Raw genomic sequence first — 14,973 nt, 5'->3', positions numbered from 1 at the left:
CACTTTATCTCTTGTAGGGTTAAGATATTCATTAAAAAACAGTGCTCAAATTTGTTAAGGTGTACCAAGCTTTGACTCTGGAGCCCCACATCACACTAATAATACAGACACAGCAAATACAGCAAAGGTTATTTACAGGAATCCTCTGTGGTTCACTGCCAGCTTTCTGTCACAGTCATACGCAGATTTTCTACAAAGCAGGAAACAAGAAAGTCAGTGAATTTGTCATGAACGGTGGGAAAAAAATTGAGTATTACCTAAAACGTAAACTTCTTCGCAGGACTTCACTGTCCCTTATGTTTTCATTAGCAGCTTGTCATCAATCAAATGAACTGTCTGTGAAATTTCAGTTTTAATGTTCAAACTCTTTACACTCTGACAGTATTTCGATGAACAAAAATCTAAACTTCACACATACAACCGTATGAAAAATGATGCACCATTCACCAACCCGAACGAGGTTACTCCGTCTTCTGTTGTACGCCAGCCATGACCAGCCGTGACTCAGGTTGTTCTTCTAGCAGGCTCCTACTAATGAGTTATTAAAGGTCATCTAAAGCTTTTCTGACCTGAAATTTTTGACGCTTTAATCACCAGAATCATGAGAAAAGCTAGATGAGCTGATCTGGATGAAGCTCAGAATGTTTTAAGCAATATTCCATTAATCGCCCTATACTTGTTCCTGTTTACTAATGCAGTTTTCTCATGTTTGGCATAAGTTTTTAGACTTAATAACATTACATCATTTTGCATTTTTTCCAACCGTCAGTAACTCAGGCTGGGATTGCTCGGCCTCTTGTGTCTGTAAGTTTTCTTATTTTATTACTTACTGATATTCAGCTATGACGAGTGGTGTGAGGAAGTGAAGCATATTTGCTCAAGGACTTGGGTAAAATGTCGATTTTATGCTTCATTACATTACTTTATTTACTCCAGCATATTTATCTGGCAGCTATAACTGCTGACTACTTAATCATCTTATAAAACATACTGTATTGTCATTCAACGGTCTAAAAGTAGCTCTTCTTTGAATCACTACAACGTGAAACGTCCATCTCTTAATACCACAGTAAAGATAATCCAGTTGTATAATAATATAAATCTCTGAAATGGGCCATTCTTCTATAATGCTTGAAGTACACTATCTGGAAAAATCGCCATACTCTGAGTATTTTCAAAATGCTCTTCTTACTTAACGATTTCACCTCCAAGACTTACATGTGTGGCTGCCTTTGTCACTTAGATTTACAGAAGTTGCAGCAAAAATTGTTGAAGCACCAAGAAAGAAACTGCAGCAACTACAGGAAGTGGGCTCACCAATACTTACCGACAGGATATTTGTGTCTGTCTCAACATAAGCTGTGCATTGTGGGTATTCGTTTTGCATTCGCTATGGGGGAATTAAGTTTTAGTTATTTCTGTCATGTTTTCACCACTACCTACATTTAAATGAAAGCATTGTACATTCACAGTCGTCTTAAACATTTGAATACATACCCAAGGCAGTAGCTGAGGATACTTTAATACTTTACCTGTGGGACAGGAGCAGGTGCAGCCAGGGTGAGAGTGTTGCATCTCACACTTCCAGGAAACCTTTAATCCCCACCGTTGCAGCCGTGTGGACACCAGAGGGAAGCTGCTCAGGTCCCCTTCTGTTTAGAGCAGCAGAGAGCAGGAACAGCAGCGTCTTGAAGATGCACATCCTGCAGCAGATTCTGAGCCAATGATAGCAGAAAACTCTCCACTTTGCTTTCATATGCAGTTTGGCACAGAATAGTTTCCTTTTTGTTTGTGTGTGTGTGTGTAAATCAGATCAACATATCAATTTAAGATAAGGATTCCCTGCACAAGCAATGTTTTCTCTTCTGGCGCGTTTCCTTTCCATTTTATGGCAAATAAAGCAGATGCTCTTTCACCGTCTCAACCTCTTCTCCACACGACACAGGATGAGACACGTTCAAAGTCAGGCCCTAGCACAGAGATCTTCCTTCAATACTCCAATGCAAGCACAAAATGCAACTAAATGTATGCTGCTGCTCCTTCTCGGGCTGCTGGAAACGCTGAAACCAACACTGCTGAAGCCAGACGAGACAGAAGACCACGGGGGGCCGCTGAGAGGCCGTCGAGACGTACACGACCCCGGTGCTTTTTTGGCACAACTTGTGGTGAGCGACAGACCAGACGAATGAGTATTCTGCTGGTTCTCAGCCACACCTCCGGTCATACAGGCCAGAGGCGACTGAGGTATAAGCCATATATCACGAAGAGGCACAGTGACTCTACATTTGCCTCTGCAGCCGGACTGAAAAAAAAAAAGTACTCTAGTATGGCCTAATTTCAATTTGAATGAAGGCCACAAATGTAGATTTAAAAAAAAAACAAAAAAACAAAGAACTGAGAGGCTGACCTCCCTCGATTCTCACACTTCCTCTTCTTTCTGCCGGGTAGCCTCCTGCTGTCAAAGTGATAAAGCCTTTAGAGTTTGATAGACAATTCCAAGAACAGAAAAGGTCACAAAAGTTGTCTTCCGAGTGTTTCCCACGAAAGAGTAAATTTATTGAGACAAAATCAAGTGCATGTCGCACTTTGCGTTTTTTTTCTGACAGGTATACTTCTTAGGCCCATGAGTACTGATGCTTTCCATTTCTCTCTCCAGATATCCTGAGTACACAAATCATTTTTTCTCTCCATTTGAAACACAGAACTGAGAAAAAAAGCAAAGCATGAAAAACATAACAGTCCTTTGCAGGAGTGTAATGCCACCGGAGGACGGCTGTCTCTCCTCCCAATTCGTTCAGACGTTTTGTTTCTTTTTTAATCACAGTCCACTGACAGCATAGCAATATTTTCTGGTCAGTTATTAGAGATGCGCTTGGCATACATACAGCACTTCATTTATAGGTTATAACATCAGTTTTTTTTAAACAGTACATGCTTTGTTGGGGTAGTTATTGTAGATTGTGGATTATAACATAAGAGGAGTGACTGAATTGAAGTACAATATAACAGGGATGAACACAAACGCAACCCAGTATTATAGAGTGCCTTTCAAAACAGGCCTATTCGCTTTTCACATGCTTTAACATTCAGTTTTGTTCAAGCTGAGGGCTGTTGATTGAACTCAGTGGTAATGATATTTAGAGCTGAAATTACACATTTGAAGGTTTCAGCTTTCCTGCTTGTCCTTTTCTAACACTGAATGTTTTTTTGGGTTTGGACTGTTGGGAGGATCATAAAAAGGAATTTGAAAACATCACCTTAGAAGAATATGGATATTTTCAGTAATTTTGTTGTTGTAAGGACCAAATATTTTCTTTCCTGAATGATCACTAATTATCAGCCTTAAATATTAGCTTTTAATATAATGCAGTTCAATCCAACACCTATGGGTGAGAAACTAGAAAGGAAACCGAGCTTAAAATCTCTTCCCTAACATCACTTCAACAAAAACTAAACACAATCCCCTTTGCAAAAGCTGTATTCTTTGCAGGGTTATTGTACTGAACTGCATTATAATGTACATGTGCTTGCTGCTTGTGTTCACCCCTACATGCACGTACCAGTGATGGAAAACAGAAAAACAGCATTCATTTCGCCTTGTAATGTCACATAACGTCCAGACGTGGCTCAGAAAGGAGCACTGACATTAATGTTATCATTACACTATAAACCATAAGGCTTGCATGTGTGCGTGCATCTCGACATATGCAAGACTAGATTAGATAAAAATAGCCCATATTTTCCACATGTCTCTTTCACTTTAAACCAGACTGACCAAAACTGATCAAAATAGAGAATCTGTCATGTGAAACTTTGAATAGGAAATACTCAAAATGTTTACTCGGTCAGCAAAAAGTAATACAGGTGCACATCTGGAACGTGCCTATTAATGAGCAACGGGTGAGGCTTCAGAGCACACAGATATATTTCCGTAATGAATCGAAAATTTCTATGTACATTATTTTGACTGAATTCTTTCACAGACTGGCTGCACAACAATTTAGCACTACAAACATGTTGACGCTGACCGGTTAAATCTACGTCGAGTACAGATAAATTGAAGGCCATAAATACCATGTTTTGCATTTTAAATCCTTTTGTTTTTATAGGCAGGCATCGTATGAAAGGACATAAAGAAAATGAGATTCTTTTGCTTGTAATGTGATAAGGCAACATATAGTATCAATTCACAGCACTGTAGCTTGCAGTGCTCTGAACTACTGTGATCAGAGTACCCTTCAAGTAATGTACGTTTATCTGATAACTAACCTGCTCCAAAAATTCAAATTCATCAACTTATCAAAATGTATTCAATTCATTCAATTCGACTTTAATTTCTATAAACCTTCAACAGGACGAGAAACAGACTAGCTGTTACTCTGTTTTGTTACCATTACTTTCTCCATGTTTTAACAGCTCACAGTTTGACAGTTAATGAGCATGACAACACAGATTCATAATTTGCACTTTTTTTCAAGATGCTCCTCTGATAATGACCATCAACAAGTAGTCATCCTCTGATTTGGCAAAGGCTTTGGCAGAGGCATCCAAGAACTGCTGTGAGAACTCACATGGGGGGAAAGCGTGAAGGACTCCTCCATGGTCCTTGTCACGACTGCCCCCCACAGGGAGGCTGATGATGCCGGCCGCCTCCTTCTGCTTCAGGTAGGACACCAGGTTCTTCAGCGGTCTCTCGGTGGAGCTGTTGGCGTCCTGGACTGCTCCATCTTCAGATTTCCTGGGCACGGCCAGGAGGATGGAGCACCCACTGGAGCTGGCGGCCTTGATACGTCGAGAAACCTCATCCAGCTTGGGCTGGTCCAGGCGCAGGCGCTGGCTGATCTTCAGCTGGGACACTTTATCCCCTGTGGATCCATCCATCAGCAGGCTGGTAGCCACCTCCATGTCGCCCTCCAGCAGGTGCAGTGATGTGGGAAAGCTGCTATTCTTGAGCAGGAGGACACCCTGCCAGGCCTGACTCAGCTTCTGGCCTCCAGCTGCCGACTTAGACTGCTGGCCAGACTTGGAGGAAGAGTGTCCCAAGCGATCCTCTTTTCTTGCTGGGCTCTTAGATGAGTCAGTGGATTTGCGTTTGCGGTCCCGCTCAGAGCTAGAGTCCGGCTCAACTGGGCTAAGTGTTTTTCTTCTCTTATCTCCGAAACCAGTGTCCTGACGCTCTCTGACAGGGGAGGCTCTGCCAGACCGAGGCAGGCGTTCAGGGTCACTGTAGCGCCCCCCGTCCCGGCTGCTCCCTCCGGGGCTGCGCTCTAATGAGCTGCCATGACGGCGCAGACTATAGTCACTGATGTCTGGTGAGTGATCCATTCGGCCACCATCATCCAAATGTCTCCGTTTGCGGTTTAGATCTCGGCTTTGGAACTCACGCTCTGCTGACCAGGTCTCACTGGAACGCCTCTCAAGATGATCAATGGGATCAAAGCCTGCTCCTCTCATCCTGTCATGGACACCAAGACCAGGCCATACAGCAGTGGAGTACAGATCCCTGTCTCTGAAGCGAGCAGGAAGTGGAGGAGACCTCTCTCTCACTCTCGCTGAGTCAGTAAGACGGTGGGGAAAGGGGTCAGGAACTAAGTCATAGTGTGGCAGGGGGAGAGGCAGCTGCATGTACTGCTGCTGCTGCTGGTAACGGTGCTCTGTGTCCGCAAAGTCAACTCTGAGTCTCCTGTCAGGGCCCCCGAGAGGGAAGCCTCTCATGTGAGTACATGCAGCCTGGGCAGCATCCAAACTTTCATACTGGATATAAGCCCAGACTTCACCTTTCCTGTAGTCTATAGTCCTGATGGTGCCAAAACGGTCAAACTCCTTGGCCAGTGCTTCGAGTGGAACCCAAGGTCCAAGGCCCCCCACCCACAGCCTGGTTGTGGGCGTAGGTTTACCATAGCCGATTTTAATCGGGTTATGGCCCACCACTTTCCCTGACATTGCCACTTTGGCACGATGAGCCATGTCAAGATTTTCAAACTTGATGAATCCATAGGTGCTGCTCTGGCCTCTCACTGCCCTCTTTATATCCACTTCTGTTATCACTCCGAACCTGTCAAACGCCCTTCTCAGGTCACTCTCCGTCACACTGACGTCCAGATTGCCCAGAAACAAAGTCCTGTTTGCCCTCTGATCATCCACAGGGCTCATCAGGTCCTCATCACGGTAAACAGCACATTCAGGTATAAATGGGGGTCTGTTTCTAGCATCATACATTGAAAACTCTCTGTCTCTCTCCAGATCTCTTAAGTGAGGGGGAGGAGGGGGGAGGCGGCCTAGAGCCAGCTGCTGTAACCTATAATCTCTGTATCCCAAACCAGTGGGAGAGAGAGGTCTCTGGGAGTGCGGATGCCTCTGTCCAGGGGGGAAACTGTCTTTTGAAACAGGGGAGCGGCTTCTACGTCTGTTCATGTACACTGTCTCTATTTTGAGAGGCCGGTCGTACAGCACCAACTTCCCGCGGGCGTGTTTGGCCGCCCGGGCGTCATTCGGCCTCCTGAAGTTCACAAAAGCCACCCTCTCGTCGTTTTCTCGACTTATTTTGACACTCACGTCGCCAAATCTCTTAAACTCGTGAAACAGTCCGTCCTCTATCTCCTCGTCGTTCAGCTGAGAGCCCAGTTCGCTTATTTTCAGAGTCTTGTACTCACTTTCGGGGTCTGACGGAGGCCGTGAGTCGCTGCGTGAACCGGACCTGGATGTTTCCGCAGTGATGTCAGCGCCGCCGTACGGCTTGTTCAGCGAAATAACTCCATAGTCGTAACCGCTACCGCCCCGACCGGACGAACCGTGTCCGTCTGAATCCCTCATGTCCTTTTTCTCACTGTGCAAACTTCTTCTTTGAGTTGAACCGTTGCCATTGTTGCTTCCAACGGTCGACAAGGCTCCGGTCTTCTTGCCGTTCGAGTGGCTTCCTCCTCGCTCTCTGCTATCATCTGGCGCTCGGGAGCGTTTCTTCATGGGCGATCGTTCTTTCCCCTTCATCTCCAACTGCCGGTATATGCAGCCTGCAGCCGCTAAACCGTCAGATTCTACCGTCTCTTCCTGCTCTGAAACACACCTGAACTACCTTAACTTATTCGCGGCTTCCACCACACTATCAAGCGAGGGACATAACCGCCATATTGGACTACTACTAGCACTACTGTACCAGAAGTCCCGCCTACGCGCCTGTAGAAAAAGATGATTGGCTGTGCGGGGTGTCACTCCTGTGAGCAGGACGACTGATCGCCTATAATAAACAAGGGTGCGGCTCTGCTCTGCTGTGGGTTCAAAGTACAGTCCTGAGTTGGTTTGAAAATGTCAGAAAGATACTGACAAGATCGTGACAAACTGATGCACCAGGAAGAGGAGACGTTTGCATTTAAGATTAATGAATGAATATAAATTAAAATACAGTATTAACTCATTTACCCCACATCTAAGTATAACAAATCAGCGTTGGAGTAACATAAAGATTAACTTCTGGTAAGTTTTTTTTTTTTTTTTCAGGAAGGCTACATGGTGTCCTTGAAGTAAGGACGCTGATAATGTACTGAGTAATACACAAAAGCAGCAGTCCATTTAAAGTGGAGGAGGGGCGTACGGTACTGTATTGAGCAAAGATCTTACAAGCTGTTTGCCTTCCTGTGGTGAAATCACCAGGGAACAGCTGTGTATTAGTAATACAAGTTAATAGTAGATCTGCACTGTGATAGAGCAGCGCCACATAGATTAAGATGCACGGGGAGAAAAGGTGCTGTGGCGGAATGTAACTAAGTATACTCAATTAGTGTACCTAAGTACTAATTTGAGGAAGTTGTGTTTTACTTGAGTATTTCCATATCGTGCACCTCTACTCCATTTCATCTAAAAGGCTAATATTGACATTTTTATGCCAAAATATTTGTCTGACAGCTTTACTTACAAATTACAACTTTTCATACCATTCCTGACCATTAAAAAACACATATCTCCAAATTTGGTGATTTTGAATCATTCTGATAAACCTAAGGATCAGGGGTTCCTGCTGTTATAAATGTTTAAATGTTCTTCAGAGTTGACTGGAGGCACTGACTGTTCTCATAAGAGCGGTTTTTCCTGAAAGTTTCATCATGAAATCTTATCATCTAGTGCATGTACAGAACTGCAGAGAAAATATCACCAAAGTAATCCCCTCCTCAGTGTACATCATAAGTACTTCTGCTGTGGTTATCCACACCATCCACCACTCTGTGTACTGATCTAGTGACATTGTATTAATACTGTGTGGCTTTTGGAACTATGGGATGTGTATCTGCTACAGACTTAGGCAGAGTAAAGTATTTATGCCCCAGACTGGCAGTCGGCAGATGACAGCTGAGTAGTAGGCCTAGTAAATAGTAAAAACATATATGAATAAAAATTGCAATCTATAGAATGCTTACATACTCACATTGTAGGATTTGGAGGACAGTTTCGGCTTTTCTCTTTCTTCAAGCTTCTTTAAAGTGTTGTAATTCTTATCATGATGTATTTTACAATATCAGAAAGATGCATAAGTTGAGACTGTGTTCAAAATTCAGCAGGCTGTGTGTAACCAATGAAACAGAGGATCCATCGGCCTCCATTAGCTGGACACTGAACAAACAGTTTTCACCGCTAGGGGGCAGATATGTTACTCAGCTGCAGTGTATTAGTGAAACGGGAAGACCAGGTACTAACTGTCTATGGACTGACAAAAATGTCTACACCGATCAGCCACAGCATTACAACCACTGCCAGGTGGAGTGAATAACATTAATCATCTGTTTGCGATGTAGTGTTCTGCAGGGGAAACGCTGGATTCTGGCAATCATGTGGATGTTCTTTGACACACACACCACCCACCCAATCACAGCAGATCAAATCCTAATTTTGGGCTGTAAAGAGACCGTTCTCCTAGAAACCTCAGGCGGTGTGTCACTACATTAAGTCTGTCTGTTTGTGTTGAGTGTCGCCCTGTCTCTTGACTCAGCATAGATCCCAAACAAAGTCCAGAATGATTCATACTCAGTTTAACTTTAGTTATTTTTGTTTTTAAAAAGAATGCATCAAACTTGAGATTATTTTATTTCATCTTTCTTTTAAACCCAAATACTGAAATTCAATTTCAAAAACATAATCAAAATGAAAACTGCACAACATAAGAAAAGACATACAAACATAAAATATATACATGACCACATGCAGTACATAATGTACATAAATCCTAAAATCTTTACTCACAGCTTCAGCTAGTCTTCTTTTATCACATGCTTATCACATACTGAATATTATTTCATTACCTCCCATAATGTCTATAGAAAGTGCTGATTTCCTGTTACATTCCCTCACAGCATCAGTGCAAAGAGCATAGAGCCTATGATGTACCTCCCAAAGCCTCCTCAGTTGGTCACATGATGAACTGCACATTAGATCATTTTGAATTAAATTAGTTGGAGAGGCAACCCAGCTTTTTTTTCCACCCCAATTACCCTTTTTACTCATGTTTAAGCTGCACCAACTGAAGCTGAACCAATCTGTGTAGTTTGCAGTGTTTTGGTAGACTTGTGAGATGGCCGTCTGGGTATTAAACTGCTTTGCTCTGTGGACAGAAAGGCTGACAGTTCAGAAAGCTTTAGCTCCATATGCTCCATTCTGACACATATGCAAACGTATATGCACACACATACGTGCCAGTATTATCTTAATTTTCATTTCTTTATCTGAGCTTGCACAGATTCCTTAAAACTAAGAACTTCTTCTGGATGAAATGCTATTTTATCTCCCCAGACCATCACAGAGTTATACACATTAATTTCCAACAAATTTCACTTCATTTCCCTTTCACAAATCAAAACATGTCAAATACACAAAATCTGGTCTTCAGTTGTGTCTTTTTTATTTTATCGATATTTAATTCTCAATAACTTTTCATCTGTTTCAGTTTTTTGACTGTCCAAGGCCAACACAATTGCTTGTTGCATCGGCCTTGTTGCACCAACAGTACTGACAAAAAAACTGTGTTTTTAGCTGTAAGGCTATTTTAAAAGGATTATGTTGTCAAAAAATTGGGACAGGAGTTTTGCGGTCAACCCTATGAGCTGGACTCACCCCTCTGAGAGAGGCCATCTGGTGAAGTTCTTCTATAGACTGTCACATGATTCAGTGCAGGCCCAGCAAGGCAATCTGCCACCCAGTATTAAAATGGGTTTAAAAGTGTGTGTGTGTGTGTGTGTGTCGGTGGGTGGGTGGGGTGTGGGTTTGTACCTGCTTTCAGTCTCTTTCCAATATCCAGGTCATTTGTTTGTCCTCCTCAAAATGGAGCAACCAAAAGCCTTCACCCATCAGTGAAGTATGTCAGCAAAATTGTGCTTACATATAAAATTGTGTCAAACTTATTATAGTTGCTGTGATAAACAGCAGGAAGTGACATACACACAGTAACGTTTTCTGCCACCTTTGAAATAGAATATTCTCTCAGGCTGCTGCAGTGAATTCGCTCACATATAAAGTCTTGAATATACTGTCGCAGATAGGCTTCTCATCTGTAAATAACCCTCAAAAACAGAATGAGATGCAGGTTTTTTTTGTTGCTGTTGTTGTTGTTGTTGTTTATTTGGTTTGTTTTTTTGGTTTTTTTTTGGTTATGAGCTGTCAAAGGAGAAATCTGCACAGGATTAGTGAGGGGAAAACAGCTTTTAATGAGTTTCTATTTTTGTGTATCGCATTAAGGTGAACAGCGTGGCCTGACCCAGTGCACTCCGGCTTTCATGTGAGACTGGTGCTTAGCGACAGATCTGTTTGTACATTTCTGCCATCAGCCAACCGAAACATAACCATCCACTCACCTGTTTAATCTGAACCGGCATGCAACCTTTGATGAACTGGACAATCCAGCTGAGAGCCAACTACTGTGCATCATCACTACAGCGTATCACAGCACCTGGCTGGGTTTTACATGCATACATCTCTGTCTCATGATATGTCGATGCTAATTTAATGTCAAGACATTATACAACTGTTTTTGATAGCAGCCTTCATATATCAACACTCCATCTTGGAGTATCGCTGCGTGGTGGAACGCTGCAGTGTGTCTGTTCGAGCCCAACATGACCTACTTTCTCCACTGTTTGAACACCTGCACAACACCAGCAAATCCTGGCACACTAATGCACTCTGGGAAAGCAGGAGACACTACCATACTGTGAGGAAGAAACAGGAATCTGAGAAGGTTGGGTGTTTTTTGACGCGTGCAATAAGTTATGCATGAATTAAAACACTTTGCTAATATCTTTTCTAAGGGAAATATAAGAAGTTCTCATGCAGGTATTGTGATGCTGATGAAGTAGTAATGTGGGAGAACAAGCCATTCTGGCAAAACAGAGCATCAAGCATGCACGAACTTTAACCCTCTCAGCTAAAAGAAGCATTGAATTTTATAGTGCATTGATGGCAGAGAGCAATTTCATGCATGTGACAAATGTAGACATTAATTCCTTTAACTCATCCATTCACATCTGTCAGAAGTGCTTGCATTCACTTGCTTTCAGCAGGAATTACAGCACAAATTTAATTATGTTTGTTATACTAAGAATAATGGACTAGATAAGTGATACCACAGAGCCCAGTGCAGGCTGAAGTTTTTTTTAGGAGCTGAGAGTGACCCAGACACTGAAAAACACAAGGGGAGAAAGAGGAGGGAGGGAGGGAGAGGGGAGGAAAGAGATGGGGAGGGAGGAATATAAATGAGACTGGAGCGAAGGAAAAGTACTGGGCGGATGTGGTGTTGCAGATGCAGAATGCATGAGTGCACGTGAGTGGAAATGGGTGTGGGGGAGCACAAAAGAAAGCGGGTGATGCAAAGCTGAGGAGGAGACGACGTTAAAGGCGAACGAAGGGGAGCAGCAGAGAGAAGAGGAAATAAGCAGTGAAAAGGTGCTGACGTCAGATAGCGATGACCACAAGATACAACCAGAATCACAGAGGATATTCAAAGATCCCAGAGAGAAATTCTTCATAATAAGAAGGACATTATTCAGTGGGATTGTGACATGGAGCAAAGTGAAAAGAGTGATGAAGATAAAACAAATGTGAAGTGATTCAGATAAACTTCACAGAAAAAAAAAAATCTAAGAGGAAACATGAGTGCAGTAACACTCAGCCTGGAAAGCCTGCCGAACAGAAAAGTCACAGGCTGTTAATCCAACTCTGACAGGAAATACTGTCACTTTAGCTTGACTGGTGTTTAGATTTATGCTGAGTTTATTAGTCATGCTAACAGTGTGGCTCTATGTCAGTCTGTTATCGATGGTTTTAAGTGACACTCAACTCTTAAATGGATTTCTGTGACATTTGATGCAGACACCTCATGATGACTCATAATCATAATGGTGATCCTCATATGTTTTGTCACCATCATCTGGTCAAAATTTATCAGATTCGTTATATACTGTTTGGTGGTTGATACCCAAATGCCTGCAAAACCAATTCCTGTCAGCTTCTGCACTTTGAGTCCAGTGCTAATCAGCAAATGTTAGCATGCCAGCACTGTTAGTGAGCACAGTGAACATTATCATCATGTTAGCAGTGTTAGCATTGGCATTAGCTCAACCCCCAACTCTGGGCTCAGGACAGTCTCACAGAGCTGCTAGCACGACTGCTTACATCTGGTGCAGAATGAGCAAATTTCTATTGTCCTGACAAAACCACACACTCTGCAGTTCATCACAGTGGGAGTGAAGATGACAAAGGGTTTAGAAGTAACAATAAATGCAGGTATGATTAAAAGGACATGTGGTATGTGAAGGCAGAACAAAGCTGCAGCTCCTCCAGCCCAGATGGGACTGTGCGGTCATTTGCTAACCAGAGAGGGCAGCAGCGCCGCTGTGCCAACAGTCCCACAGGCCTGCAAGGCTGCTGATGCACGCTTGATAAAACCTTGAAACATTATGTGAGGGTATAGCTGAGTGACACACCACTGTCCACTTAGCAGATGCCCTGTGGCATTGTTTTTGTCAAAACCATTTCAGTACTGGTTTTTGTAGAGGTGTGACTTTACAGTCACTTCATCATTAGTCTACATAATTTTAATCCTGGTTCTTAAACTGATTTTTGTCATACTTCATCATGCTGTGCAACTCAGTTCATTATCAGTGTGTTGCCTCAGACATCTTTTTTATTTTCTCTCAGAGATTTTTTTGTCGGATTTCCTCCCATGAGACAAGGTGACAAAACGGTTGTAGAAGCAAAAGTGGGGCGAGGAAACACTGCAGCTGGTCATCTTTAATCCACTTCTAAAACCTTCGAAAATAAGAGTGGAAAAGTAGTGATGAAACATAGAGGGAGGAGGTATGAGTACATCACATCTACTTAAATGACTTATCATTTGGATTAGATAAACATTATTCTCCCTCTATCACCTATACCAATGCCACAAAAACTTAGACTAAATTAACACAAGAGGAAACCCAGCAGATCACACACGTGTGAATGTTTGATATGCATTTTATTGCTCTTCAGCTGCAGAAAAAAAGCAATTTATTGAGGGATGAATGCAGAAAGGATAGTACAGAGATGAGACAAAGTCTGTCATATGATCCTGACGTTGCCACAGCAACTGCTCCCAGTAGTCTGCTCGAAGAAGGTGCGTCAAAAGCATCACCGAGTGAGGATGCTGTAGAAATAGAAAAGACAGATTGGTCCTCCTAGGTTATAGTTTAAACAAAAACTGTCTCAACAGCATCCTACTGTAATAAGGCATCAAAAATGCAAAGAATACGGGATATAAGCTGTGTAAGTCTAATTTGGAGGCAGATCAAACTGTGTTAATGCTTATTAATTAGGATTTTATTCAAGTCCACTTCATTCCACATACTCCCTTTCATTATGTATCACCACGCAGACCAAAGTCCGTAATGATGATAATGATGCAGATGAAGAGAAACGTCAATAAACAAGTGGAGAACAATATCTGATTAAGACAGCCAAGGAGGCAGACATGGGGCACAAAATAAATCCATAAATCGAGGATGAAAAATGTCCTCTCGCAGATGTCTTCCTCCTCTATCTCGGTGGTATTAAAGAATATTCTGGCGGCTGGTGCATGATTTATGGTCCCTTGGGTGACTGTGTCTGCAGCAGTCATGTCGCGTGTCCAACATCTAATAGAGAAATGACCACACAGTGCAAGTCCAGAGACTTAAAGTTTGATCAGGGAGATAAAGATGTTAGTCGGAGATTATAACAGAGTGTTCATGTATGAAGAGAATTGCATGTATGTTCTCTTAGAGAAAAAAGATTTCTGTCCCAAAAGAAGATTTTCATTAAAACAGTGTTGTACAGACTCAGTAATATAAAGTAATTAAGTAAATGTACTCAAGTGATGTATTTACTTTTATTTTTATTTTTACTTGAGTACACTCATGGTCTACTTTACACTTCTACTCCACCACATTCCTGGGGGAAATACTGAACCACTCATACTCAATACTCACATTTACAAGTTATTTCCAGATTATGCTCTAAAGTGTGTGTTTGATCAGTTTATGAGATATGAGCTAATCATGGAGATTATATATTACCTCCATCTTGACCAACTACATGGACAACATTAAAGTCCTACCGACATGTTAATGCTTCAGTAATAACCATCCCATGTTAACATTAACATTTTCCGATACTTTAAATTTAACTTATCTACTTTTACTTATGTAAATTCTTGAATGTAGGACTTTTACTTCTAATAAAATATTTAGTCCCATTTCTACTTTTACTGGAGTTAATTACCTGAGACTGAGCCTACTTCTAATCCTACTAATAAAAGGTAAAACATCTGCTCAAGATCAAAATCTCCTTCTTCGCCGCCGCGTTATTCATTTATTGTTCATGTATTTATTATGCATTTTACTAATTTAGTCATGCGGAGAGGCTCATCCATCTGTCTCCCAGTGTGCTCAGTTAATACCAGCAGCGTCACTGATGCTAACAAAA

At 42.2% G+C, this 14,973-nt stretch overlaps 1 protein-coding gene across 1 annotated transcript; it reads right to left on the bottom strand.

Annotated features, from left to right (window-relative positions):
- Positions 1 to 2,520: 2,520 nt before the first annotated feature.
- LOC124056398 (RNA-binding protein 15-like) lies at positions 2,521 to 7,182 on the bottom strand. Its single transcript, XM_046383791.1, has one exon. The coding sequence runs from the start codon at positions 6,985 to 6,987 to the stop codon at positions 4,474 to 4,476; it is 2,514 nt and encodes an 837-aa protein (XP_046239747.1). The 5' UTR covers positions 6,988 to 7,182; the 3' UTR covers positions 2,521 to 4,473.
- Between the last annotated feature and the right edge of the window lie 7,791 nt (positions 7,183 to 14,973).

Source organism: Scatophagus argus, chromosome 3, assembly GCF_020382885.2.
Source record: "Scatophagus argus isolate fScaArg1 chromosome 3, fScaArg1.pri, whole genome shotgun sequence".
In the NCBI taxonomy this organism is placed as follows: domain Eukaryota; kingdom Metazoa; phylum Chordata; class Actinopteri; family Scatophagidae; genus Scatophagus; species Scatophagus argus.
This window is presented reverse-complemented; position numbering and strand designations above follow the sequence as displayed.

Coding starts and splice junctions, on each gene's coding strand:
- LOC124056398 (XM_046383791.1), bottom strand. CDS start 6,987: ATGAAGGGGAAAGAACGATCGCCCATGAAGAAACGCTCCCGAGCGCCA.